This window comes from Rana temporaria, chromosome 1 (genome assembly GCF_905171775.1).
Source record: "Rana temporaria chromosome 1, aRanTem1.1, whole genome shotgun sequence".
Taxonomy (NCBI): domain Eukaryota; kingdom Metazoa; phylum Chordata; class Amphibia; order Anura; family Ranidae; genus Rana; species Rana temporaria.
Window position 1 is genome coordinate 372,527,770 of NC_053489.1, and position 27,873 is coordinate 372,555,642.

The 27,873-nt window shown below is 47.0% G+C and overlaps 1 protein-coding gene across 1 annotated transcript in view; it reads right to left on the bottom strand.

The window, feature by feature from the left end:
* CREB3L3 (cAMP responsive element binding protein 3 like 3) overlaps nt 1-27,873 on the bottom strand; it is a 543,910-nt gene that overhangs the window by 63,531 nt on the left and 452,506 nt on the right. The window contains exon 8 of the mRNA XM_040322512.1: nt 17,845-17,941. Within this exon, the coding sequence (XP_040178446.1) occupies nt 17,845-17,941 (97 nt within the window). The remainder of the gene's footprint in view (nt 1-17,844; nt 17,942-27,873) is intronic.

Sequence of the window (27,873 nt, forward strand, 5' to 3'; positions counted from 1 at the left end):
AGCAGCCCGAAGTCCAGATCGGTTTACCGCCGTTGGCGTTTGGTGCTTCAGAAAGATTAGTTCTGCAACCTTCTACACAAAGTCCGCATGGACCATAGGCCTGTCACTTTTTTTTCATCAGAATGAAGGAATTCCAGAGGCACTGTTCCAAAAGATGTCGGAATTTTTTTTTATAGTATTTTTTTGCTGCTTCCTCATGGCTGGGTAAAAGGTCATGGCCTGTTCAGCTCTGTCCACACCTCCCATAGTGTGGTTGTAGTCCAACACAACCTGTGGCTTCATAACATCCTTTCCACCTTTGGTGTGTACCATTACAGTCAAGGTGTTATGAACTGTACTCATAAGGCACACGTCTTTTTTGTCCCGCCACTTCAGTGCCATCATTTTCCCTTTCTGCCATGCAGCTACTTCTCCTGCCCCGAGCTTTTTGTTGGCAAATGTTGACGGCATGTCATGCCGGTTAGGCCTCACAGTCCCATATGCGTCCGTCTTATTTAGGAGAAGGAACTCGTACAGTTCTGGGGAGGTATAAAAATTGTCTGTAGTGACACAGTAGCCCTGGTTCAGCAATGGCTCAATCAAGGAAAGAACCAAAGCGGTTGACATCCCAAAACCGCTGAATCGCTGGCAGAATTTGGTCCTGTGTACAGGACTGAGTTCCAGATGTACCCAGAGCTGGATTCACACAGCATAAATGACTTTATGCCAAAGCGAGTGTGCTTTGATGCGATGAACTGTATCCAGCTGAGTCTACCTTTGTAGGCCATGCAGGGGAGGGTTGGCAGCCTTAGGACTGGGGGGAAAGTCCAGTCAAGTGGCCCATAGAGCGTGGAAAAGTGATGATCGATGAAAACAGTCTAAGATTTTTCATGATCACAAGAGTCCGCACAGAGCCCCCCCTTACATCAGAGTCCGCACAGAGTCTCCCCTTACATCAGAGTCCGCACAGAGTCTCCCCTTACATCAGAGTCTGCACAGAGGCCCCCCCTTACATCAGAGTAAGCACAGAGCCCCCCTTACATCAGAGTCCGCACAGAGCCTCCCCTTACATCAGAGTCCGCACAGAGCCTCCCCTTACATCAGAGTCCGCACAGAGCCTCCCCTTACATCAGAGTCCGCACAGAGCCTCCCCTTACATCAGAGTCCGCACAGAGCCTCCCCTTACATCAGAGTCCGCACAGAGCCTCCCCTTACATCAGAGTCCGCACAGAGCCTCCCCTTACATCAGAGTCCGCACAGAGCCTCCCCTTACATCAGAGTCCGCACAGAGCCTCCCCTTACATCAGAGTCCGCACAGAGCCTCCCCTTACATCGGAGTCCGCACAGAGCCACCCCTTACATCGGAGTCCGCACAGAGTCTCTCCTTACATCAGAGTCCGCACAGAGCCTCCCCTTACATCAGAGTCCGCACAGAGTGTCCCCTTACATCAGAGTCTGCACAGATCCCATATGCATCAGAGTCCGCACAGACCCCATATACATCAGATCTGATGTAAGGGGTTTTCTAGGAAACTTGATTTAAGGGTGCATGCTGTGGACTATTGTGTAAAGAGGGTCTCTGCTCACCAAAGCCTGCTCCCCTCCCCTTTAACAAAGTCCACAGAGCACCCCTTTTTATACACTGGGAGGCAGGAGAGACTAGAGAGGGTGAGCTTACGAGGATGAAGGCTGAGGCACAGGCAGGCTGTCTGATGCTTTTTTGGGTTCAAACTTCCTGTCCAGTGCCCACACATGCCCAGTGAGGGTGGGCAGGGCAGACTCAGAAGGAGGTGGAGCAGATGAGCTCTATCTCTCCTCGTGTCTGTGCAGAGAGAGAAGGGGATGTCAGCGCTGGTGTGTGCTGAAGCTGAGCTATGTGTGAGACGAGACATAGCTCAGCTCTGCAGCCATCTACTTCGGAGCTGGCACAGGCACAGTTGCACAGTGAGAGGTGAGCAGCGGCCGTGACCTGTGTTAACAGAGCTCCAGCAGGCATATTTCTGCTCTGCAAAAACAGCATTTGGTAGTGGCGGCCGGTGGCTGTGCATAGTGTCACCAGCCCTTGGAGAGATTTCCACCCTGCCCCCCCCTGGCAGCCCTCCCCTGAGGCCATGAGACTTTCATAAAAAGTAATGTCTCTCTCAGGAATATAGGTCCGCTGGAAATTCTGCAAAATAAGCTGGTAAATCTCCCAATTTTTTTTCAGCTTTGGAGCTGGATGAGAACTCTCATCAAAGTCCTCATTATTTGCAAAGTGCAAATACTTTAAGATCAGTGAAAATCTATACTCCGGTTCCAAAAAAAGGTGTGGCCAATAATTTGTTGGTTGTCCAGTACCATTTTTGCAGGGGTTTCCCCACCACTCCCTGTAAATTATAAGGCCAAGAAACTTCCAGATGTCGTCGTTGGTTACAGGTTCCCATTTTCTGCGCCTTGAAAATCGCTTGTTGTTCCTGATAGCGATTCGTCTCCAAAACAATTTTGGCGATCACTTCTTCCGTCAAAAAAAGTTGGAGGTATTCCAAGGGACTGTCATCCTCAACATCCACTTTGATCCCCGGTGCTCCTGTAAACGAAAATCTTGGTGGTACTACGTGCTCCATACCGCAATCAATTGCGCACCAAATCCGCACATCGCTGGGCACAGTCGCAGGATCATCGCTCAAATCACTTTCTGCGTCTGATGACAAACTTTCCCACGTGTCACTGTCACTCAACTCCTCTGCAAGCGATTCTGTATCGCTGTTGCTGTTTTCCAGCAGGTCGCATAGCGATTTTGAGGTAGAGGCGCTTTTTTTTTTATGCCATGGTCGCTGTGCAGTTTACAGACACAAGTACAGTAAATCTGCAGACAAGGGCACTGGAGAAAGCACTGGGGGACAATCAAAGGTCACTGTATTTAATTGTTTATTGTAATCCAATTGTATCAGTGTGTTTTACTGTGTTTTTACTTTTGACTGTTTGAATTTGGCGCCGTTCCCCCCGTTCCGCCCCCCTGCGTCGCGACGCTCGCAGGGAAGGGAATCAGGGGAACACAGTGCATCAGGCGGAACATCCGGCCGCCGTGCACTATGGAAATACAGCGCTGGATCGCAGGGAAAAGGTAAGTGACTTCTTCCTGCATCCAGCGAGGCAAACCCGAGTGTGGTTACCGATCGTAGCACAAAAATCTCACCCCGAGCCACACTCGGGAATACCGTTAGGCAGGTTAAGCCCCGTTCACATCGTGTGATTTGACATGCAATTTGACATGTCAAATTGTATTCCAAATCACAGCCTATGGCCGGCAACGGCACTGTCCTAATAGGTGCAATGTCGACTTTGCGGCGCCGCCCTGATTTCCAAAAGTCTTTCCTGTGCTACGTTTGGCGACTTCGGGTGTGAGTTCAACAGAAATCTGTGCATAAACTAACATGGATGTCTTTCAAACCGTCCCCCAACTCACACTGAAATCAACTCGCAGAAATTTAAACCCACGTTCAGTGTGAATGAGGGCTTAAAGCAGGAACTTATAAACACAAAAATTATCTGGGAAGCATTTACTTTTTTTGTATTTCCCAAAGAACTCCTGCATTTAGAACAGCTAAATGCAGAGGTGCAAGTGTGAACAAAGCCTGAAGGTATAAGGTTATACAGTATGGCCCGGATTCACAAAGCACTTACGCCGGCGTATCTCGAGATACGCCGTCGTAAGTACAAATGTGCGCCGTCATATCTATGCGCCGAACCAGAAACCAAGATACGCCTGAAAAAAGGATGCATCCGACCGACGTAACTTTCCTACGCCGGCGTATCGTAGGCGCATATTTACGCTGGCACTCCCATTGATATTCAATTCAAATATGCAAATGAGTGAAATACGGCGATTCAAGAACGTAGTTGCGCCCGGCGCATAATATACGCGGTTTGCGTAAGACTTACGTCCGGCGTAAAGTTATTCCCCATATAGGAGGCGCAACTCATGCAAAGGTATGGACCAGGGAACACACCCGTCGTATTTTACGTTGTTTACGTAGTTCGTGAGTATGGCTAGGCGTAGGTTACGTTCACGTCTTAGGCAGTGATTCAACGTATCTTAGGCAGTTTTTTCAACGTGATTTTGAGCATGCGCACTGGGATGCGTCCACGCCGTACGTTATTCGTATGTTTATGACACTCAATCCATCATTTACATGGGGTCACGCCTTATTTGCATGGCTCACGCCCACTTCCACTTACGACAAGTTACGACTAAGAAACCCAGCGTAGATTTGGAGGCAAGTGCTTTGTGAATTCGGTGCTTGCCTCTCTGCGCTGTGTCGGCGTAGCGTATATTCGATACGCTACGCCGGCATAAATATGCGCCGATGTATGTGAATCCGGGCCTATATGTTAAATGACTGCTGTCGGATCTGGCTGCAATAGGTATTGATCCTTATGTTTTTGGTTATAAGAACAACCCTGTAACTACCATCTAATGCCTATGTGTCAGGAAAGGTTCCATCCGCTGGTGCTATTTGTTACCTGGCTTGCAGTACTGCGTCTCACCAGCAGGTGTCTCCTGACAGTTCCAAACTGTTGGGAGAACTTTCCCCTGCTGGTGTTATATCACCCTTGGGACGCAGTACTGGTCTCCACCAGCGGATGGACCCAGGCAGTGTGGAGCAGACGGACTTTACTGTGCTCAGGTGTGACCTGAACTCAATTACTGCACACCTCTACAAATACCCAGCGAGCTCAAGCAGACCTCGCCCTGGTATCTTTCTACCTTCTGGACCTGAGCCTGTTATCCTAACCCTGCTTTCTGGACCCTGATTCTGATCCCTGATTCCGATCCCTATCCTGAGCCCATCCTGGACTTATCCTTCCCCTTGGATTCCTGCCCCGCAGCCTGACCATCCATCCGCTCCCTTGGGTTCCCATCCTCATCCATCTGCTGACTTCCCCTGTGTATGACCTCGGCCTGGCTTGTTTACAAATACGGTATCTCCCCCTTGATTGTATATACTATTTGTTGCACTGGTTGTCTTCACCTGTTGTAAATAAACACCTTTTTCACTACATACATTGTTGGTCTCCTCTAGGGTTGTCCCGATACCACTTTTTTAGGACAGAGTACAAGTACCGATACTTTTTTTCATGTAGTCACCGATACCGAATACCGATACTTTTTTTAAATGTCATGTGACAGTTTTCAAACCACAATACAGACTAAGGATATTTTCTTTAGAATTATGAAGAACTCTAACTCAAGACATTATAAAAGAATAAAAATGAGTAAAAATGAATAAAAATGTTTTATTTGCTGGTCACGCAGTAGTAAAAAACTCAAAGAATTTTCATAGAACATGTTGATAAATACAAAAAAAGTATTCTATTTAGGTATCGGGAGCATTTGCGCGAGTACGAGTACTCCCGCAAATACTCGGTATCGGTCCCGATACCGATACTAGTATCGGTATCTGGACAACCCTAGTCTCCTCTGTGCAGTCACACAGTACTGGTCTACTATATTCTCCTGACAGTATACCAGGGCCAGACCTTGACCAGACGTGCCTGCATTGAGGAACCATCCTGTTGTGGTGTGTTTTTTAAAGATGGATTTCAATGAAATCAGTTACTTTTCTCTGCTGGCAGAGGAGGATGAGGAGTATTGTCGCCAGGTTTTGGAGGGATGGACAAGTGACCAGCTGATGGAAACCATCCGATCAGCTCATTCCATGGTGGATCTGGGCTACATGTCTTTTGATGATATTCAGCCATTAATCCGGTTATGTGTTAAACCGGCCCTGTCATTCATCCCAGATGGTAGTGATGATTTCTCTCCCCCCTTCAGTCGTGACCAAGTTGAATCCTTGATATAGTTAATGGAGGATGATCCAGCTTCTTTTGATGAACATTATTCCTCTTGTCCCCAGCAGAAGATATCTGAATGTATCAGTTCTTTGCCGTCTCTAATTAGACAGGGTGTGTGTGAACCTGCTTTTGTTCAACCTGTGCTGTAGGCATGGTCAGATCTCCTGATTTCAGCCGAACCACTACATTCCAGCCCTGCCATTAATCACCTACCTTTCCAAGAATCCATCCGTCCATCGCCAATAGCAACCCCAGCTACAGCCCAGATAATTTCGCTCCCTACCAAATATTATTACCCAGTCTCTACCAGTTGTACCTACCCCACTTTCAATCCACCTGCTTCTTCCCTTCCACCACCTGTAAAATCTCCTCCAGCTACTGTTCCTGTGCCTCTGCCACATTCCAACCCTTCCTCCTACTTACTTCCATCCTTTTCATGCATCCCTCCTGTTAACAAGTCTGCAGTGACTAAACCTAAAAAGAAGCGGAAGTTCTTCCCGACCCACACCATAGTGCCAGCTGCCCAGCCTGTTGTCCCAGTGCCAGCTGCCCAGCCTGTTGTCCTAGTGCCAGCTGCCCAGCCTGTTGTCCCAGTGCCAGCTGCCCAGCCTGTTGTTCCAGTGCCAGCTGCCCAGCCTGTTGTTCCAGTGCCAGCTGCCCAGCCTGTTGTTCCTGTGCCAGCTGCCCAGCCTGTTGTTCCTGTGCCAGCTACTCAGCCTGACGTCCTAGTGCCAGCTACCCAGCCTGATGTTTCAGTACCAGGCACCCGGCCTGATGTTCCAGTGCCAACCGCCCAGCCTGATGAGCCACCGTCTGCTGCCCAGCCTGATGAGCCACCGTCTGCTGCCCAGCCTGATGAGCAACCGTCTGCTGCCCAGCCTGAGGGGTTCCTGTTTGCTGCCCAGCCTGAGGGGTTCCTGTTTGCTGCACAGCCTGAGGGGTTCCTGTTTGCTGCCCAGCCTGAAGGGTTCCTGTTTGCTGCCCAGCCTGAGATGTTCCTGCCAGCTGTCCCGGTTCCTGCCTTCCAGCCTGGCGTCCCAGTTCCGGCCTTCCAGCCTGGCGTCCCGGCCTTCCAGCCTGGCGTTCCGGCCTTCCAGCCTGGCATTCCGGCCTTCCAGCCTGGGGTCCTGGTTACTGCCTTTCAGCCTGGTGTTCCGGTTCATGTCTTCCAGCCTGATGTGCCTGCCTTCCAGCCTGGTGCCCCGGTTCCTGCCTTCCAGCCTGATGTGCCCGCCTTCCAGCCTGGTGTTCCGGTTCCTGCCTTCCAGCCTGATGTGCTTGCTTCCCAGCCTGATGTGCTTGCTTCCCAGCCTGATGTGCTCGCTTTCCAGCCTGAGGTGCTCGCTTTCCAGCCTGAGGTGCCCGCTGTTTGCCCGGATGTGCCCGCTGTTTGCCCGGATGTGCATGCTGTCTGCCCGGATGTCCCCGATGTCTGCCCGGATGTGCCCGCTGTCTGCCTGGATGTACCCGCTGCTCAGCTCAAGCCTCTTTTTTTCCAGTTTGTCACCATGGACCTTCCCCGGCAACAGACAGTTGAAGTGTCCAGAGGCCGCTCCTTTGAGGGGGGGTACTGTCCCCTGCTTGTGTTATATCACCCTTGGAACGCAGTACTGGTCTCCACCAGCGGATGGACCCAGGCAGTGTGGAGCAGACGGCCTTTACTGTGCTCAGGTGTGACCTGAACTCAATTACTGCACACCTCTACAAATACCCGGCGAACTCAAGCAGACCTCACCATGGTATCGTTCTACCTTCCGGACCTGAGCCTGTTATCCTGACCCTGCTTTATGGACCCTGATTCTGATCCCTGATTCCGATCCCTATCCTGAGCCCATCCTGGACTTATCCTTCCCCTTGGATTCCTGCCCCGCAGCCTGACCATCCATCCGCTCCCTGCTCCATTGGGTTCCCATCCTCACCCATCTGCTGACTTCCCCTGTGTATGACCTTGGCCTTGTTTGTTTACGAATACAGTATCTCCCCCTTGATTGTATATACTATTTGTTGCACTGGTTGTCTTCACTTGTTGTAAATAAACACCTCTTTCACTACATACATTGTTGGTCTCCTCTGTGCAGTCACACAGTACTGGTCTACTATATTCTCCTGACACTATGGCAATTTTAAAATCCCTGTTTTAAATTATTTTCCTGACACAGCATGACAGCATATACGTATGGGAAGGCTCCACCTCCCTGCCCAATCAGGACCGGTTATACTATAAAAGTAGGTCTCCTCCCTTACCGCAGTATTCTCTGTTTTTTCCTCACTGCTACAGGCGGTTATGCTACTGCTAGAAAGCAGACATTTTTATTTTCCCTCACCTTGCCGGACACTTCTGGCCAAGCCGCACAGGTTCAAGCCTCTGCTGTGACGAAGCTCCCCACTGTACAGGCAGACATGAACGCCTATATGGGGGAGACCTCACCCCAGCAGGATCCAGGAAGATATGGGGGTGAGGGCATCTGGTCTCTAGGGATTGCTCATTTATCATGACGCCATGGATGGACATTCATTGGACTTTGTTTGGACATGAAGCATGCAGGTGGTAAGGCACCACATGGTGCACAATTCTATTCAGTTACTGCTGCAAGTATGTGGTTAAACTTGCATTTCTGATGGGCTGTGGTTTGTGTATGCAATACTGCTAATGATGATAGCAGGTGTGCTGTGCTGGGCTGAAGCCTTCCTTTTAACTGAACAAGCCTGGCTTTACAGTCTTGACTTATTTTCTGCAGGTATGTTGTTAGTTTGCATTTCTGAAAACCGTATATCACACATGTGAATGTAACTGGATGTCCGTAGTGCCACTCGGTTTACTAATATTAAACAGACTGAAGGATGTGTTTGCAGTATTGCTAAATCTTGAACTGATAACAGGTGATACTGAGAGCCCTTTCATTTTAATGCAGGGCCTGGCCCTGCAGCATGGGCTCACTGTGTATTGAAGATTGGTCTCCTTGGTGGTACATGCATCTAGGTTTAACCTGCTAGTGCCAATTGTCAGATGACTATTAACTTGCACTGCTTGCCTGTGATTACATTAACTCCACAGTAGGTAAGGCTATGATGTGTTTATTTCTATGCATTTACATGCTGACCTTGGTGCTAAAATTAAAGTCAGGATCTGTCACATTCCTTAGTACTTACCTGTTAGCAATAGATAATTGCCCGTGTTATTTGGGGTACCCCACAGAGAGATATGGGGTTTGTAGTGGTTACTATTTATGGAAAATAACCCCAGACTTTCAGCTCATCTGTGAACCAGTAGCAATCAGCCTTCCTAGAGACCAGCAACTTTAATGAAGGTAAGGGCAGGTAGGTATATGCTATATCCTCCTAAAAGAGTGCACATTATGGGGATAATGAGTGTAAATCTCCAGCCCTCAACACCAACACCAGTCTACACAGGGGCGTAACTAAAAATAACAGGGCCCCATAGCAAAATGTTGTATGGGGCCCCCCAGAGCCGCCCTAGTGTCAATGCAGCGTGACCTGTGCCCTATACAACGTGACCTGTGCCCCATACAGCGTGACCTGTGCCCAATGCAGCGTGACCTGTGCCCAATGCAGCGTGACCTGTGCCCCATGCAGCGTGACCTGTGCCCCATGCAGCGTGACCTGTGCCCAATGCAGCGTGACCTGTGCCCAATGCAGCGTGACCTGTGCCCAATGCAGCGTGACCTGTGCCCCATACAGCGTGACCTGTGCCCCATACAGCGTGACCTGTGTCTAGGGATGAGCCGAACATACCCGCGTTCAGTTCGCACCAGAACGTTCGAACAGACCGATCGTTTGCGCGAACATTTAGAACCCCATTGAAGTCTATGGGACTCGAACGTTCGAATTCAAAAGTGCTCATTTTAAAGCCCAATATTCAAGTTATTGTTGGAAAACGTCTTTGAGAACCCGGGGCTTGCCCCAGGGAACATGTTTTAATGGAAAAAAAAGTTTTAAAAACTATTTTTTTTCTTGAGCAGCGATTTTAATGATGCTTAAAGTGAAAAAAAAAAATTCCTTTAAATATGGTACCTTCTGGGTGTCTATAGTAGTGGCACGTGTTTAGAAATGTCCCTGCACAACATGAGATTACTATATATATATATATATATATATATATATATATATATATATATATATATATATATATATATATATATATATATATATATATATATATATATATACACACACAGTATATGTATGTTTTATGTACTACTTTTTTAATGAATAAACTGCAATATTTATTGTGAAGCGCCAGTTTATGAGTTGAGGACACATCTAACATTCACATGCATTAAACAAATAAATATAGCACAGAAAATAAATAAAAATAATTTAACCTGTATGCTATACTAACAATAAAACGCACCACACTGTGTGATAATGGTTCCCTCGCAGGTAATTTCTAAAACAAGTTGCAACAACTGGGACTCCTTCTGCACTATATTTCTATGCAGGCTCCAATGTGTGGGACCCCTGCTACCCCAATGCGTCTGCACACATGTGTTAATCTGTGCAGAAGAGTACGTTTGGGATTGCTGAGTGAGTATGTCGGCTTGTGGCCCCTCTCCTCAGGCTGCCTGTATTGATTGTGCAAAGTGGGGCCCAGGCCCTGGGCCGCTCACTCCTCAGTGCCCATGAAATGCAGCCTGATTAGTGCCCATCAATGCAGCCTTGCCAGTGCCCATCAAATGCAGCATGATCAGTGCCCCATTATTGCAGCCTTACCAGTGCCCATACAATTCAGCGTGATCAGTGCCCATCAAATGCAGCCTTACCGCCTTACCAGTGCCCATCAAATGCAGCTTGATCAGTGCCCATCAAATGCAGCTTGATCAGTGCCCATCAATGCAGCCTTGCCAGTGCTCATCAATACAGCCTTGCCAGTGCCCATCAAATGCAACCTGGTCAGTGCCCATCAAATGCAACCTTACCAGTGTCCATCAAATGCAGCTTGATTAGTGCCCATCAAATGCAGCCCGATCAGTGCCCATGAAATGCAGCTTGATCAGTGCCCATCTAATGCAACCTGATCAGCGCCCATCAAATGCAGCCTTGCCAGTGCCCATCAAATGCAGCCTAGCCAGTGCCCATCAAATGCAGCCTTGCCAGTGCCCACCAAATATGGCCTTACCAGTGCCCATCAATGCAGTCTTACCAGTGCCCATCAATGCAGTCTTACCAGTGCCTATCAAATGCAGCCTTGCCAGTGTCCATCAAATGCAGCCCGATCAGTGTGCAGCAATGCAGCCTGATCTGTGTCTAGCAATGAAGCCTGGCATGTGTCTGAATCTGGGATTTGAATATCCCAGCGCGATCCCGTCCTCCCCTCCCTCAGTCCATCTCCTCCTTCTCCAGTGGCCGCTGTAACAAAGTCCCGGCTCCTATCATTTACATCACACTGATTCAATTTGCCAATGGATCAGTGTTCACCCATCACTAGAGCTGGGACATTGTAACAGCGGCCGCTGGAGGAGGAGGAATAAGAGGACCGAGGTAGGGGAGGTCGGTGCACCTTGACAATGAGAACTGCGTTCCTGCTGTGGAAAAAGTAAAGGAACGTCGTTCCCATGCATTCCCGCAGGACTTGAGCCCTGGGTGTTCACACCCATGTGATTTAATTCCTGTCCGAATTTGCAGATCGCACTGCGATATGCGAACTGATTTGGGGGTGCCATTAAGTTTTAATTGGCACTCCCAGCAGTTCATATGGGGCAGTGTGAACTGCCGACAGGAGACATGCGATGTGGGAACCCCCAGTGGATTTGCAGGGTTCCCGCATTGCAGCAGTATGAACAGGCCTTTAATCCTAATTGCATGCTGCACACACTAGAAATCACACCCACACTGAAAACTGCTCTGCATTTGCGATTCCTGTGCGGGCTGTGACTCCAGAAATGGTGGAGGGTCCTATAGACCTTTTCTTTGTATTTAAGGAGGCACAGCAGCCCACACAGTACAAATGGGCTGCCATGCCCACTAAGGATGAGCTCCGGCGTGTTCGCATAGAACACGTGCAGAGCCCGCCAGGAAGTCGGCACCCGCGCGGCGCTAATCACAGCCAGGCAGACATTTCCCGATCTCTGCAGCCGAGCATCGGACAATGTCTGCCTGGCTGTGATTAGCGCAGCGCGGGTGCCGACTTCCTGGCGGGGTCTGCACGTGTTCTATGCGAACACGCCGGAGCTCATCCTTAATGCCCACACAAAATACACCTTGCAGAGCCACATCAGTGTGAACTAAAGGAAAAAATCCTCCCCCCCTCTACTGCTTAAGAACCCCCGACCCACAAGCAAAACTCCCCACTGCAAAACACCACCCTCCCTCATATATCCTCACAATATTAACCCCCCTGTCTCTGATCACACCTCAAGGCAAAAATATCTCCCTCATTTCTAATGCTAAATAATATCTCCCTTCATTCAACAAACTTCCCACCCAGAACCAAATCCCTGCCAATAACCACCCCATGTAAACTTCTCTACAAGAAACTTACAGGGGGAGGGGGGTCCTTCTCCAGAACCAAACAGACCCCCTTTCCTTAACCTCCCCACCAAAAGAATCTCCCCCAGGCAGGAATTCTCACCCCCTCCTTCCTCCACATAGAAAGCCATGCTTCTCCACCTACCTGACCTCATCTTCAGAAATCGGCACGGCACAGAGGCAGGAAATGAAATCTTCTGCATCCCCGGTCTCCCTTCGGCTGTGTCAGAGCTGTGGAGGAGTCTAGGAGATCCCTCGGCAGTGTGCTCTCATTGGCAGAGCGTGCCTGGAGCAGTGTGTGTGTGTAAGCAGCCATGGCTGCTAACGGGAACGACGTTCCTGCCGGGCCCCCCTGATCCTCACTCGGCTGCGGGCCCCATAGCGTCCGCGTGGGTCGCTATGGTGGTAGTTCCGCCACTGAGTCTACATGCTTCTGCAACAAGGGACAGATCCTCTTCAGCCCTGAAAAAAAACACTATGTAGTTAACTGCCAGAAGGGGCAGATCAAGAAATCGCTACAGTAATCATAGTGGTCTGGTGGTAACTGGTGTGTCGGCCAGAATGCAAAACAAGGTTGCAGACCAAAGACAGTGACACATGGGCAGAGACTGAGAAGGCCTACAGTCACTAATGGTTCCATACCAAGCCTAATCAAACAACTGTGTTTATTTAAAGGCAACATCTACCTCAGAGCTTGCTTCTGGAAAATTGCTCTGGCAAGTTGGCATATCGGAAGCAAAAGACGGAGACTTTAACCCCGTCCAAACTGACTGTGTGGAACTCAGGTACTAAGCTATTCAAGCAACGTCATCTAAAGGGTACCTATGCCTCAAAAGCAGCCGGCCAAACGGGCTTCATCAGATTAACCTAGGGTGCCATTCTTCCAACAGAAGAAACAATATCTTGTATCTTGGGACAGCAAATAGATCTGGAGATGAACAAGGTTCATACTACTGTGAAGTAGTGTTATTGTGACCTGCGATTGAGTAGGATGAAAGCAGAGCTCTGGTCAGTGATAAGCGCTCTATGATGGCGGATCCTAGATTGAAAATGGAATAGCCAATGATGCAGTTCAGTCACTACGGATACAAGACTGTATGCTGTTTCTCCAGAAATCATTGTGGCCAGTGAACCCTTATGGCCCATCCCACAAGTAAACACATGCCTCTTTAAGTCAGAGTGGTGACTGTTCAAGTCGGATCTGGCGATATCTAGAAGGAAGATTAATTCCTTATGTTAATCACCAATGACCAGAGTATAGCCAAAAGACTGACAAGTTAAACTTGGGAGAACTATAGCGGAGAATAAAGAATCAATTATCTTTATTTGCCTAAACCCAAGCCGCCCAATAGGGTCAGCGGACAGTTATATGTAAATTTGAGCTTAGGATTCGTGAGTCCTGTGCATTAAGGAAGCCAATGGAATATTTTCATTCCTCTACCAATTCATTGCATTCCCTCCATGATGCATCAGAGCACAAGGGTTGTGATTACATGGGCGTTAGTCAAAAGTAAAACTTAAATAACAAGAGGAAGGATGAGGATCCAAAAGAATTGCATAGGCCATCGTTGCAATTAATCTCTCCAGCTGTCAGTAAGGCTTGACCTCCACAAATCCTACTACATGATTTTTAAGGAGTATTGTTCATAGCGGTGCGACCCCAAGTCGCTGCGACTTCAAAGTAGTCCCTACACTACTTTTGATCCCACTGTGGTCTAACTGGGGGCCATGGACATCAAGAATACACAGGCATTGATTCAAGATGCATAGAAATCACAGTAAAATCGCAAAATTTTATGTCGCAATACTGGAAACCTAGGCTAAGACTGTAGATGGTCTTTAGACCTAGCAAGTTGCATGATCGCATGATTGCATGGTGGGTGGGGTTAGGGATGAACGCAGGTCCATCGGGTCCAACCTAGGTGTGTGATGGTGGGTCAGTATTTACCTTGTATACCCTATATGTTGTGGTCGATCACAAGGATGTGGGTGTATAATGTATACACACTTCGAAATACCCATGTTTCAGCAAGTAGCTTCACTTGGCCATCAGAGTGCACTATGAGTTAAACTTGTAACAGTGACCTTTCCACAATCTCCAGGCATTTCCTGGGATATTGAGTCCAGTAAGGGCCGACTTGCGGGCACAAGGACTTCTGGTGAGTCTTGTTTGGACAACAGAATGGCGCAATGCCTTCCAGGTTCTGGGAAAAGTCCCAGTACAGACTCTAATCAAGTCGGGAGGAGCCATCATCGAGAGACCAATTAGTCTCATCACAATAATCACCTACTGGGAGGTAATTCTGAATCTCTGAAAAAATAAATAAAAAAATAAAGTTACACTCGGAGAGAGCAACAGTAAATGTATCTCATTTGAACAAATGGCTCTTTCCCATTGGTTGTATCCCATGGTCGCAACAGTGATAAAGTAGCCTGTAATAACCCATGTGGTCCGAGGGGGCCCAAGCAAGGTTGACAACTGTATTAACTGGTTTTCTAGTATAGAAAACTTACTTCCCGCACTAGAAACGGTGACTCCACAGAGGAGAAAAGTCCCCTCTTGGGGAGGTAGCTAAGCTAACTAATTAGTCAGCGTATCAGCTATTCAGCATACCAGTCATCACAAGTTGTTACTCGTCAGGTTTTCATGCCAATGAAGGACAAGGTGTCTAAAAGCCAGAGTTATAGCGGTCGCAGACTGAAGTCTTTCCGAAACGCAACAAAGGGAGCCTCAACTATGCTGAAAAGACTCAGCAAAATGGGGAAGGCCTATCTTTGCTGTCAAGAAGGAATGCAAAACTAGTCAACTTCTGTCAGAGGTATCTCCCAGCATGTTAGGTTAGGGTTTTCTAGAACTTGCAGGCCAGATGGCGTAAGAAACAAAAGCCGTTGGATGACAAGGAACAGTCTCAAACAAAAGCCGGTCAAGGGATCGGCAACAAGTAAGGCTATCAAGATATTGGTCTGGCAGTAACCTGGGTGGCTTCCCAGAGGTGGAAGCAGAGAAACTAAGGACAGCCAACCGGGTCGGCAGATTAGTCAATATGTATATATTCAACAAACCTAATAGTCTCCAGGATCCTTATCCGGATTCGCAGCCGTTAGGTGGTGATAACAATAATTGCCCTGTGGCTTGCAGGCAATGATACCCACGGGTACAGTCTCAGATCCGAGAACTTCCTATTCTCCTTCCTGAGATTCAACACCTCATACAGCGTGGCCAACGGTATCTTCCAAATTCATACAAGTTATATCTAGATACAGGAGACCAAGAAGTGGAGGTCTCACCGTTGGTGTTTGAAATCCAATGGAGGTCAGAGCGCCTACTCCAGACTTCAAGTACATGAGCTACGAGAAGAACCTACAGAATTTAAAGGATGGAATTCTCTGTTCCTTACTGTAAGGAATGAATTGTATACAAGCAATACTAGAGACGGCATTAAAGGATACGCGAAACTCAGTCGTGTCTTCACTCTCTGGGATCCAGTAACGGTTGCATATCTCAGCAACCAATTCCGAAAGACCTAGGCAGGTTATTCTTTCCCCCATGGGGTCTTCCTAATAGTGTGAGACACATTATCTCACACTCCATTTAGAGGGACAAGACATCCTAAATATGGCCAGTAACATGGAATAAGTATTTCTTTTGGCAAATACAGTATGTAGAGTAGGTCTAGAAGAATCTCAAACATCCAAGTATCAAACCATAAACTACCTTGTTGCTGAAATGATCAGACAAAGTGGCTCTAGTCTCTTCTTCAACACTATACAAAGGTTGGTATCTTTGCAACCTGAGTTAGAACATCATCATCATCCTTCTGGCATATCCAAACGAAAGAGTTTGAAGTTCCACGAACATTGAAAAGAGATTCAAGGTTGAAGAGAGACATACAATTGGCACTTCTTCTAGGAGAAAAACGATAGACTCATCAGGCCTAATGGCAACAGAGAAGGACAATCTTGTTGTCCAACGAAGAAAATCGCAGTTGTGCGGATAAAGTTAGTCAAAGCTTAGATGAATAGGACAAATCCATCAGATGAGGTAAGAGACAGCTCTTCCAAACTGGTTGTGCATCCATTGACTGAACTCCAAAATAGTTCCTCCAGAGTTAATAAGTAAACTACGACCTGGCCTACATTCAACACGTTGGGGGTCCATTCTGGTAGACCCAGCAGTTGTAACTACAATACGTCTCAGTCGTTAGAGGGGATAGATCTAATCCTCTTAAACACTTGAGCAGTACCCACCCTTGTTGTCTGGTGAGTTGGTACATCCCATACGTATATGCTGTTATGCTGTGTCAGGAAAAGGGAAAATGTTATACTTACCTAACGGTAATTTTCCTTTCCTGATGCAAGCATGACAGCATATAGGTCCCCTCCCGGGGAAAAAAAAAATTGCGAAAATATAAGGCCTTTCGCAGTGATACTAAATTATGAGAATTCTGCGGTAAGAGAGGAGAGCTACTTTTATAGTATAACCGGTCCTGATTGGGAAGGGAGGCGGCGCCTTCCCATACGTATATGCTGTCATGCTTGCATCAGGAAAGGAAAATTACTGTTAGGTAAGTATAACATTTTCCCTTTTCTCTATGGCCTAGGTAGAACATCATATGTTTATATACTCTGTATAAGCAGAGTAAAAAGCAATTCACAATTTTACAACTTGCTGGATCTCTTCAATTATTGTTTGTGCTCAGCTGAAAAGAAGTTGTCAGTTTTTTACTATATATCTGTCTTAATTTATGACCAGTTTTACAAAAGGCAAATCCACTTGGCACTACAAGTGCAAACTACACTTAAAAATTGCACTGAAAGTGCACTTGCAAGTGCAGTCACTGTAAATCTGAGGGGTAGATCTGAAATCTGAGGGAAAGTTCTGCTGATTTTATTATTCAATCGTGTAAGTTATAATGCTGTATTTTCCTTGCATGTCCCCCCTCGGATCTAGAGCGACTTTCAGTGCAATTTCAAGTGCACTTTGCACTTGTAGTTTGCACTTGTAGTGCAAAGTGGATTTGCCTTTAGTAAATAACCCCCAATGTTCCTCCATATATGACCAATTGAGCAGGTATTGAAAATTATATGTAACAACTATTACAATATGTCATGTTAAATATCAGAATGTTCATGAGAAAATCTATGAAATAAATTATTCAGGGACAGGGTCCATTCACACCAGCTGCTGCACTACAATATAGTGGCTGGTGTACATGGCGGTGCATCGCACTGTTCATGCTTTTTGTTGGCAAACTTTAGCAAAATGTCACACATTGACATTTCCTGAAGTTCTATCAGCCAGCGTGCGGTGACTACGCTGCGCTGTATAAAAAGAACTGCATGCAGTCCTTTTTTTCAGAGCACACCACCACAGCACCGGCCACACTGGAGATGAGGAATTTTGCTTTATCTTGCAGTGGGACTATGCTGGAATAGACAAAAATCCATTGCATTTGCTTAGTTATATTTAAAAACACATAACATCAGTGTACTTTGTTGACCTTACAATACGGCCATGCCAAAAATATAAATGCATAAATGTACCTCTGACAGGAAGAAAATCATCGCCCTCTTGTATTTTGTTTCTTGCAAACTGGTTCATGGTAGGGAAAATGAGAAGGGAAAAGGATAGCAAAAGGACCTGCAAAAGCCCAAAAAAAATGTGTAACAATTTATAGCAAATGTACACATATGTAACACAATAAACACTGCATAGAAGGAATCTTGAAATTAATTATTGTTTCAACATTACATGCAGGGCCGCCATCAGGGGGGTACAGGCAGTACACCTGTAAGGGGCCCGGAGGTCCCCAGGGGCCCAGATGGCAACCCCCTTAAAAAAAGGGGTCCGGAGGTTCCTAGGGGCCCGGAGGCCCACAGGGCCCCAGATGGCAACCCCCACTTTTTTTTATTTATTTTTTATTTTATTTATTTATATTTTTTTATTTCTTTCTTTTTTAAATAAATGTTTTTTTTTTTTTTTTTTTTATTAAAGCGCCCAGAGGTTTTTTTATTATTAAAGGGCCCAGAGGTCCCCAGGGCCCCAGATGGCAACCCCCCTTTTTAAAAAATAAATATATATATTTTTTTATTTCCTTTTTTTCTTTTTATTAAAGGGCCCAGAGGTCCCCAGAGCCCCGGATGGCTACCCCCCTTTTCCCTTTTTTTATATATACTTTTCTTTATTTCTTCTTTTTTTTGTAAAGGGCCCCCCCGATTCTCAATTTGTGGCAGACCCCCCCCGCTTCTCAATTTCAGGTGGCAGCTAACCCCCCCCCCCCCCCCGGTTCTCTGCTCCAGGAGGGCCCATGCCTGAAGCTGTGTAAGGGGCCCCATAATTCCTGATGGCGGCCCTGATTACATGACAGCATGTGATTATTTTGCTATTCTGAATCAGATATCATATGATAACAAAACACAAAAATAGTAGTAGAACAGTAGAAGTACCAATGGGGATTTAATTTTTACTCAGTAAAGTATTTTAACTATTGTGAGCCTGATCTAAATGTATTCAATGTTGGATTCTGGCATATTAAAAGAACCTGGATGTGTAAATGCTCTAGGGTATGAAATAACACATTACATAATACACATCATTTAAAGTGTTAATGCAGCAAGACAAGGAGAAGTGTAGTTGCTAAGAAAGTGTAGTTGCAAGTACAAATTCAAGACACAAAACAACCAGTCGTTAGGCGTGGTATTTGGTAAGGTGACAGGTCCTCTGGTAGCGAGGGGTTGTGGGGCTAGTTCTCCTCCTTAGCAGTCCATCTCCCATGGTAACTGTGAGAAGACTAGACTAATGCGTTTTGGTCCGATTCTAAATTCGGATGTATCCAAATCTCCGAAATAACAATAGTAGAGAATTTTGTTAAAAATGTGTCTATTCGTTTTCTAATAAATTCCAGATTTTCTGAATGTTTAAAATCCAAATCGGTCAGAAATTTATCGAGAAGCCGGCTGCTGTGTGCTTTATTTTTTTACTTTTACAGTACATTATTCATGAATTACATACAGCATCAGCAGTGATAGACAATAACTAAATGTTGAAAGTAGCAGAGAAAATATAGCTAAAATCTATTGCAAAGTATTGTGCACGCTTAGTCATTTATCTGTCCTACTTAACCACTTCAGCCCCGGAGGATTTGGCTGCCAAATAACCAGGCCACTTTTTGCGATTCGGCACTGCGTCGCTTTAACTGACAATTGCGTGGTCGTGCAACATGGCTTCCAAACAAAATGGACGTTCTTTTTTTCCCCGCAAATAGAGCTTTCTTTTGGTGGTATTTGATCCCCACTGTGGTTTTTATTTTTTGCGCTATAAACAAAAAAGTGTGTCAATTTTGAAAAAAAAGCTATATTTTTTTTAAATTTTTGCTATAATAAGTATCCCCAAAAAATATATAAACATTTTTTTTCCTGCGTTTAGGCCGATATGTATTCTTCTACATATTTTTGGTTAAAAAATTGCAATAAGTGTTTATTGAATGGTTTGCGCAAAAGTTATAGCGTCTACAAAATAGGGGATAGTTTTATGGAATTTTTATTTTTCATTTTTTTTTTACTAGTAATGGCGGCAATCAGCGATTTTTATCGTGACTGCAATATTGCGACGGACACATAGGACACTTTTGACACTATTTTGGGACCATTGTCATTTGACCAGTGCTATAAAAATTCACTGATGAGGGGGCGTGACTAGCGGCCGGAGCGGATGGCAGCTAATTGACTCAGCTCCTCTCCATCTTGGGCTGTTAGGGGGGATCTACAGCAAGGCGAAGCCTCGTTTCCTCACACCGACAAGCACAATCGGTGCGGGCACTCTCCCTGATGCCTTCTCGGAAGAGAAAGGAGTGTACTAAGCCAGGGAAGATGTCAGACTTTTTCACACTGCCTTCACAGCCAAAATGGCGCAGTCGGCCATGCAGAGACTACACGTGGCTCTCACCAGCAGCACGAAACGGCACATAAAGCAGTCCATGGATATAACAACATCAAGCAGGGGCACAATCAGTACTCCCCACCACCGTCGGCTTCCTCCAGCCCAGCCAAGAGCAGGCAAAAGACATCTGTAGCATCGCCAGATACTGTGGAGGTAAGCTGCTTTAACTCATCCCTAGATGATACCAGGGAGCTACAAGACTCCATTACAGAATTCCCCACACTGAAGTCATGGACACGACCCTAAAAAACATACTGGTATCCCTACACTCCACTCTGCATGCTGACATATCATGGCCATTGCACAGCAATTCCAAACAGAGGTGTCAGCAGTTACTAAACGAGTGTCAGGCCCCGTACACACGGCCGAGGAACTCGACGTGCCAAACACATCGAGTTCCTCGGCGAGTTCAGCCCTGAAGCCGCCGAGGAGCTCGGCGGGCCGAGTTCTCCCATAGAACAACGAGAAAATAGAGAACATGTTCTCTATTTTCTCGACGAGTTCCCCGGCGGCTCCATCGGGCTGAAAGTGTACACACGACAGAGTTTCTCGGCAGAATCCGGCTCTGACCGAGTTTCTCGCTGAATTCTGCCGAGAAACTCTGTCGTGTGTACGAGGCCTCACACATTGAATCCAAAATTGGGGAATTTACGGCCACGTTCAATGAAATGGTCAATTCTCACAATGGGATTCTGAAATACTCTGTTGGATCTTTGTATCGTCTGTGGACTTTGGACTTTGTATGTTATTGGAAGTTAATTAAATTTGCGTTCTCTGGAGGACCTGTGTTGATGCGAAACAACGTAATTTATAGTCATCATACTAACATCTAAGATATTAATTATCTAACCGGAGTACTGGGCACTTGTAACGCCACTGGCGTTATTCAGTACAAGACGAGCACAGCCTTACCTCTTTCCATCGGCTGCGCTCCTCTCTGCACTGACCGCTCACTTCCGCCGCGCCAGTGTTTGCGCTCCACGCTGGAACGCGGAAGTGCGCCCCAGCGTGCTCTGCTGGTTCCCGCGCCCTGGCGGCTATTTAAATCGCCAGAAATTACGGCAGGGTGTTCCGCTATTTTGTTGGACCCCTGCCGTCACCCAGGACCCGCTCCTCAACTCCCTGTGCACCTGCTGGCAAGAAGACCCTCACAGACTACCCTTCCTGGACCAGGATCAGCGCACCCTCCAGCCCTAAACCCACAGTCTGTCCACCCAGGACTTGGATCAGCACACCCTCCAGACTTCAGCTTCTCAGGCTTCCTATCTCCAGCTACACACTGCAGACTTGATCCGTTTACTACCAGCAGAACCGCAAGTATCTCTACTTTAAGTTATTTGCATAGCCAGGCTATACTGAGCAGTACTTGTATGGAACTTTGATTATCAGACACATTACTTGTCACCTAGAGACCTGCCTGAAAACACTTTGCTTCTATCTCAGCTTAATATACTTTGGCTCCATCTGCATTGCTTTGAACCAGGGACACTAAGTAGTAATATTGCAAACCTGATATTACAATTACCTACTTGCACATAGACTCTGGCATTCACTTTACTGCAAATACAAGCTTATGAATTAATAAGCTCTTTTGATTGTGTTGGTACTCGATCTGAGGTTGTGATGACATAAACCATTAACTCTTAACCATACTTTAGAGTGACTAATTGGTTTACACCTGAGAAACCTCTGCAGCTGAGATCCAATTAACCAAAAATAAATATAGCAGGACAGGATCGTCACAGCACTACACTATACATTATCACTACATATATGTGAGATGGGGCGATTTCTGTGGCAGAGACTTTAACCTACAGTTCCGAGTGACACTCTGGCTGGTGAGAGAGGCCTATCCAGGTGCACTATATCCACTCTGGCCCCAAATCTGCCATTTCCATTTTTTCTATGCCTTCACCTACTTCTACTTCTATCGTTTTTACCCTGCTGGGTAATAAAAGCACAGAAAAGACACCTGTCGTGTGGACATTGACTTTATTACAGCTCTCATCCAGTACCATAGACGGGGAGAAAACAAGAGGTAACATGCCACCCTAAACAAACCAGCAGCTCCTTTGGGGGTAGTGCTACACTTATGTATCTGTTTTGTTTACCGAGTCTCTCTGAAGTAAATTGCATACAAAGGGTACCTGGTAGTATTCTCACAGTCCCACCAGGTATTACAGACAGAGAAAGGGGGTTTATCTCATATATACCTATAGGTGTTATACCAGATCATCCTTTTCTATTTCAAGTCCATTTCAAGTGCTGTACCCTTTTTTATCCCCCATTTATGCCATTATACCATTCTTTTTCTATTTATTTAGTTATGTGTCCCACCTACAGAGGGGCAAGGCTCAGCTGATCACACGATCAATGCCACACAAACTTTCCCTGCATGGGGTATGGCAGATTTACACTTCTTTCAACAGAGTCAATGCAGAAATTCCAGGAGGCATATACACTGGGTTTCCACCTTCCACCTACCCCCTGTTTTTCATTGCCGCCCCAGTGCATAAAGTGTCTAATCCAGTTGCAGACACAGAGGTGTATCACTGAAGAATTTCACAAATACTGTGTGTGTATAACACTTAATTTCTTGGTGGTGGGAGACACTATCACATAAGAACTTTCAGCAAGTTTTGGACCTTCATGTTTTTTTGGGACTGTATGATTTGAACTGTGTGCTTATTACACGCACTGGTTACAGTTTATTTGCATCTGTTTGTGTTGATATATTTAGTTTATCACATATTCACTCTGTCATTTGTTTCACTGTTTTATTGTGGTAGATTTTTTCACCATTCATTTTCACCTTTGCCCCCCCACAGCGCAGACAACACCCCCTCATTTTACTTGATCTGGTAAGAGTTTGATCTAGAGGGGAATTTTCCATTCCCCGTCTTTTCTTTCACTCGTGGAGGTGTTTGTGACAGCTTTCCATCCAAGTGGGGAAATTAAACACAGTTTGGACTTTTCATAACCATTATGGTGCTGATACACAGCACATGATTGTGGCTTATCTGGACTCTATTGTTTATCTACACTTTTCTTTTCCCATTTATGCACACTTGTAAAAATTGTATTGTGTGTTTTTAGCACTGCTGTTTTTTTTTTTCCGTATTTTATAATTCTATACTGTAATTGAATAGTCTGGGTACTCAAGGGGATAACACAAGCCCATGACTGCAACACTGCAGAAGATGGAATGCGCTTGTTACATTTATGTTCAGTAAACTTGCAGCTAAACAGATAAAGTGGCTAGAAATGGGAAATGTTGTCAAGTTGGTAAGCAGGAGCAGAGCAGGGAATTGCCTGGTAAACAGACGATCAAGCAAAGCCTTGTGCTTTATCAGTAAGAGTGGAGAGCAGGAGTGACATTGGAGGTCTAACAGACCTCTGATGTTCACATAAAGCGTACCTGTGACCTGCCCAATGCTTTTACATAGCAAAATAAAATAAAAAACTGAATTCGACCCTGTTTTCAGGGCCCAGATCTGAACCCAGGACCTGTGTTGCATCTGGCAATAGCAGTTCTTAGTGTGCCACCTGAATCATAGTTGCCAACGGTCCAGATTTCCCAGGACAATCCCGATCGGAGGCCACCCCGATTAAAATCCCAGGATTTTGCCTTTGTCCCAGGAAATTAGGAATGTTTTTGGCTCCACAGCAGTTCTGGTTCCAACAAAATGGCCACTGCCGCAAGATCTCTTTCTCCTTGTGTTCAGTGGAGAGGGGAGGGGGCTCGATCTGTGTAGCCACTGAATCAGCTTCTATCTTCACAATTCTCCTGCACACTGAAGCTGGGGATAGCGGCACTGATCAGCCCCTCCCCTCTCCACTGAACACAAGGAAAGAGAGGCGACACATGGAGCTGCAGCCATCCCTCTGTCTCATGGTTGTGGAGTAGGTTGGAGCTTGTGACAGAACACACCAATCTGTAAGAGGTACTGTACTGGGGACACTGATGTAAGAGGCACACCACTGGGGACTAGGGTGACCACATGTCCCGGATTGCCCAGGACAGTCCAGCATTATTCAGGTCTGTCCCGGGCACCTTCATTCCAGAACAATACAGTGTCCCGGAATTAAACTGACAGCCACCCCCCCCGGGGCCAAACTGATGCCCCCAAAAGAGGCCGCCACATCACCGCTTTACTCACTGACAGTACTTGTCCTGACCGGGAATGCCTGAAGGAGCACAATCCCCGCCCCCTGCTTGTCATTGGAGAAATCATAAATCCCGCCTCTTGTGTCCAATCCCTGTGCTTTGATTCGTTACAGCACAAGCTGATTTTTGGGAACTGAGGGTGTCCCTGAATGGTAGTTTGGAAATGTGGTCACCCTACTGATGTAAGAGGCACTCCGCTGGGGACACCTGATGTAAGAGGCACTCTGCTGGGGACACCTGATGTAAGAGGCACTCCGCTGGGGACACTGACCGCTGGGAACACCTGATGTAAGAGCCACTCCAGTGGGGACACCTGATGTAAGAGACACTCCGCTGGGGACACCTGATGTGGTAGAGGTACTCCACTGGGGACACCTGATGTAAGGAGGCACTGCGCTGGGGACACCTGATGTAAGGAGGCACTGTGCTGGGGACACCTGATGTAAGGAGGCTGTCACGATCAGGGGTCAAAGACCAATTTCTATAGAAGTTGCAGGACTACCACTGACCAGCAGGATAGGTAAACAGGCAGTCACCCTGGTAGATGACACAGGCTCACCTGAGGTGCGGTGTCTAAGTACTAACCGGTGTTCATTTTGCTGCGTGTTAGTACCAGGTTGCAGCCCTCAGGATCGCCCCACCAGGAGGTGAGCAAGCTGGGGGTTCAGTAGCGGATGAGCAGGTAAGGATCAAACAAGCTTGGTCAGTAAACAAGCCAAAAGGTCGGTAACGAGTAGTTGCCGGTTGGGATCAGGCAGAAGCCTAGTCGAGGAACAAGCCAAGGGTCGATAACGAGCAGTAGAAAATATGGACGGCAGCAAGCAAAGACAAGAGCAAGATACGGGCTGGAGATAGCACAATATTCTGGCAAGGAGGAAGTGCAGAGACATGGCTTATATCAGGAAGTTAGTGGGAGGAGCAACGAGTTCAAGATTCAGCTGAAATCAAGGTACAAGGCAGGGTTGTCTAAAGGATCTGACAAGGTACTGTCCAGCATTTCAGATAGCTCAGTGAGAAGATTCATTGCCAGTAGGGATGAGCTTCGTGTTCGAGTCAAACCCATGTTCGACTCAAACATCATATGTTCGACCGTTCGTCGAATAACGAACGTTATAGGCCGTTCGCACCAAATTTGAGTGGCGTGTCACGGCCCATAATTCACTGCGGCATCACAGTGTTTTCCTGGCTGATGATTGGCCAAGCATGCACTATGACCCGCATGGTTTGCCAATCAGAGCTTGCAAAAAATGGAGAGCCATAATTGGCCAAAGCCACGGTGGCTTTGGCCAATTATGGCTCAGGGGGTTTAGTACACGCCCCACACTATATAAGGCAGCCTCCCCGGCAGCCTTGTGTAGTGTGTTGCGGTGGTTTACAGAGTTGAGAGAGACAGAGAGTGTAATTTTTTGCAGTTAGATGGAGCAGGCAGGCAGGCTACTCAGAGTTAGTGTGTAGAAGATATAGAGTATATGCATCCCAGGTGTTGTATATATATTTATACACTGTATTGAGTTTAGCTAGATCCACTCTTCTTAATATACTGACAGGCAGGCAGGTGATTGTGCTAGCTGCAGTATTTTCAAGTGATGTAGTGTCCTCGGCACAGTGTGCACCTAAAGCTACGCAAAGCTGGTGTTTCTCATATTAGAGGAAGGGATCTGCTCATATTAATACCACAGGCAAGGGATCATTCTGCAAGTACTTTCATGTGGTGTACTGTCTGTATCCTCTGCACAGTGTGCACCTAAAGCTACGTTAAGCTGGTGTTTCTCATATTAGAGGCAGGGATCTGCTCATATTAATACCACAGGCAGGGATCAGCAGGTATTGTCAGTATTTGTGCAGCTACATCTCCCTGCAGGCCATTAGTATGTCTGGAAGGACAACAAGGAGAGGCAGAGAGGCACGAGCCGATAAAAGAGGGCAAGCAAGCTCTGCGTCTAGAGGCAACAGTGCTGGTTGTGGACACGGTGCATCCTCATCAGCACGTGGCCGTGGGACACACTCGTCCTTTTTTTCGGCAGCTGGCCGTTTTGAGCAGCAACATGCCGAAGACTTGGTAGAGTGGATGACCAAGCCGTCCTCATCCTCCTCATCCTCTCTCACCCAGGCTCAGGGTACTTTGTCTGGCAAAGCAGCTGCCAACGCGGCCTCTTCCCTCTGCTCAATGGCATCAGTCAATCCTTCCCTAGCCCTACCATGTCCTCCTGAGGAGTCCCCCGAACTATTTGACCACAGTGTTGGGTACATGCTGCAGGAGGATGCGCAGCATTTTGAAGGCTCCGATGATGGTACACAGCTAGAGGAAGGCAGTAACGTGAGCCCTGAGAGGGGGTGCCCAAGAAGGACAGCAATCTGGCAGTCATGTTCCCCCAGCTGCAGCATACTGCCAGGTTTTCTACAGTGATGAGGAGGGAGGGGATGGTGAGGTCACTGACTCCACGTGGGTGCCTGATAGGAGGTGGAGGAGGCACATCTCCAATGAGGCAGGATGCCCTCCAGGGGCCAGCTTAAGAGCAGCACACCGACTGCATCACATAGCAGAGCTCCGCATGTGCAGGGCGCTGCTGTCTCTCAGCGTTATTCCAAAAGTTCTTTAATGTGGGCCTTTTTTGAGACCAGTGCATCAGATCGCACCGCTGCTATTTGCAACATATGTCTCAAGCGTATCTCGCGTGGTGGCCAAAACATCACCCGCTTGGGCACCACATGCTTGACCAGACATATGTCCACCTGCCATGCAGTTCGTTGGCAAGCGTACCTCAAAGACCCACACCAAACAACAAAGCGAACCTCTCCTTGCTCCTCATCAGCTGGGATCTCCAACCCCACTATATCCTCAGTCCTCTCTGAAGCCTGCAATGATAGGACTGAAGGTGTAGAATTAGGTGTGTCACAGCCAAGTACTTGCGGGCAATCTACTATCGGTACACCGACGTCAGATCGTACCAGGCAAATTGCCCTGCCCCAGCTGCTGCAGTGCCGAAAGAAGTTCTCTCCCAGCCATCCACATGCCTAGCGGTTGAATGCTAGCTTAGCTAAATTGCTCGCACTTCAACTGCTGCCTTTTCAGTTGGTAGATTTTGCCCCCTACCGTGAGTTTGTGGAATGTGCAGTAACTCAGTGTCAAGTTCCCAAACGCCACTTTTTCTCACGGAAGGCGATTCCGGCTCTCTACCGGCATGTGGAAGGCAATGTCCATGCCTCGCTGGACAGGGCAGTCAGTGGTAAGGTGCATATTACCACTGACTCATGGTCCAGCAGGCATGGACAGGGACGTTACCCATCTTTCACGGCACATTGGGTGACTCTGCTGGCAGCTGGGAAGGATGCAGGACAAGGCACAGTAGTGTTTGATGTTGTTCCGCCACCACACCTCCAAAATGCTACTACTGGTGATTGTGACACACCTCTCTCCTCCACCCCCTCCTCTTCTTCCTCTGCTGGCCTCTTCCTGTGCTGATGT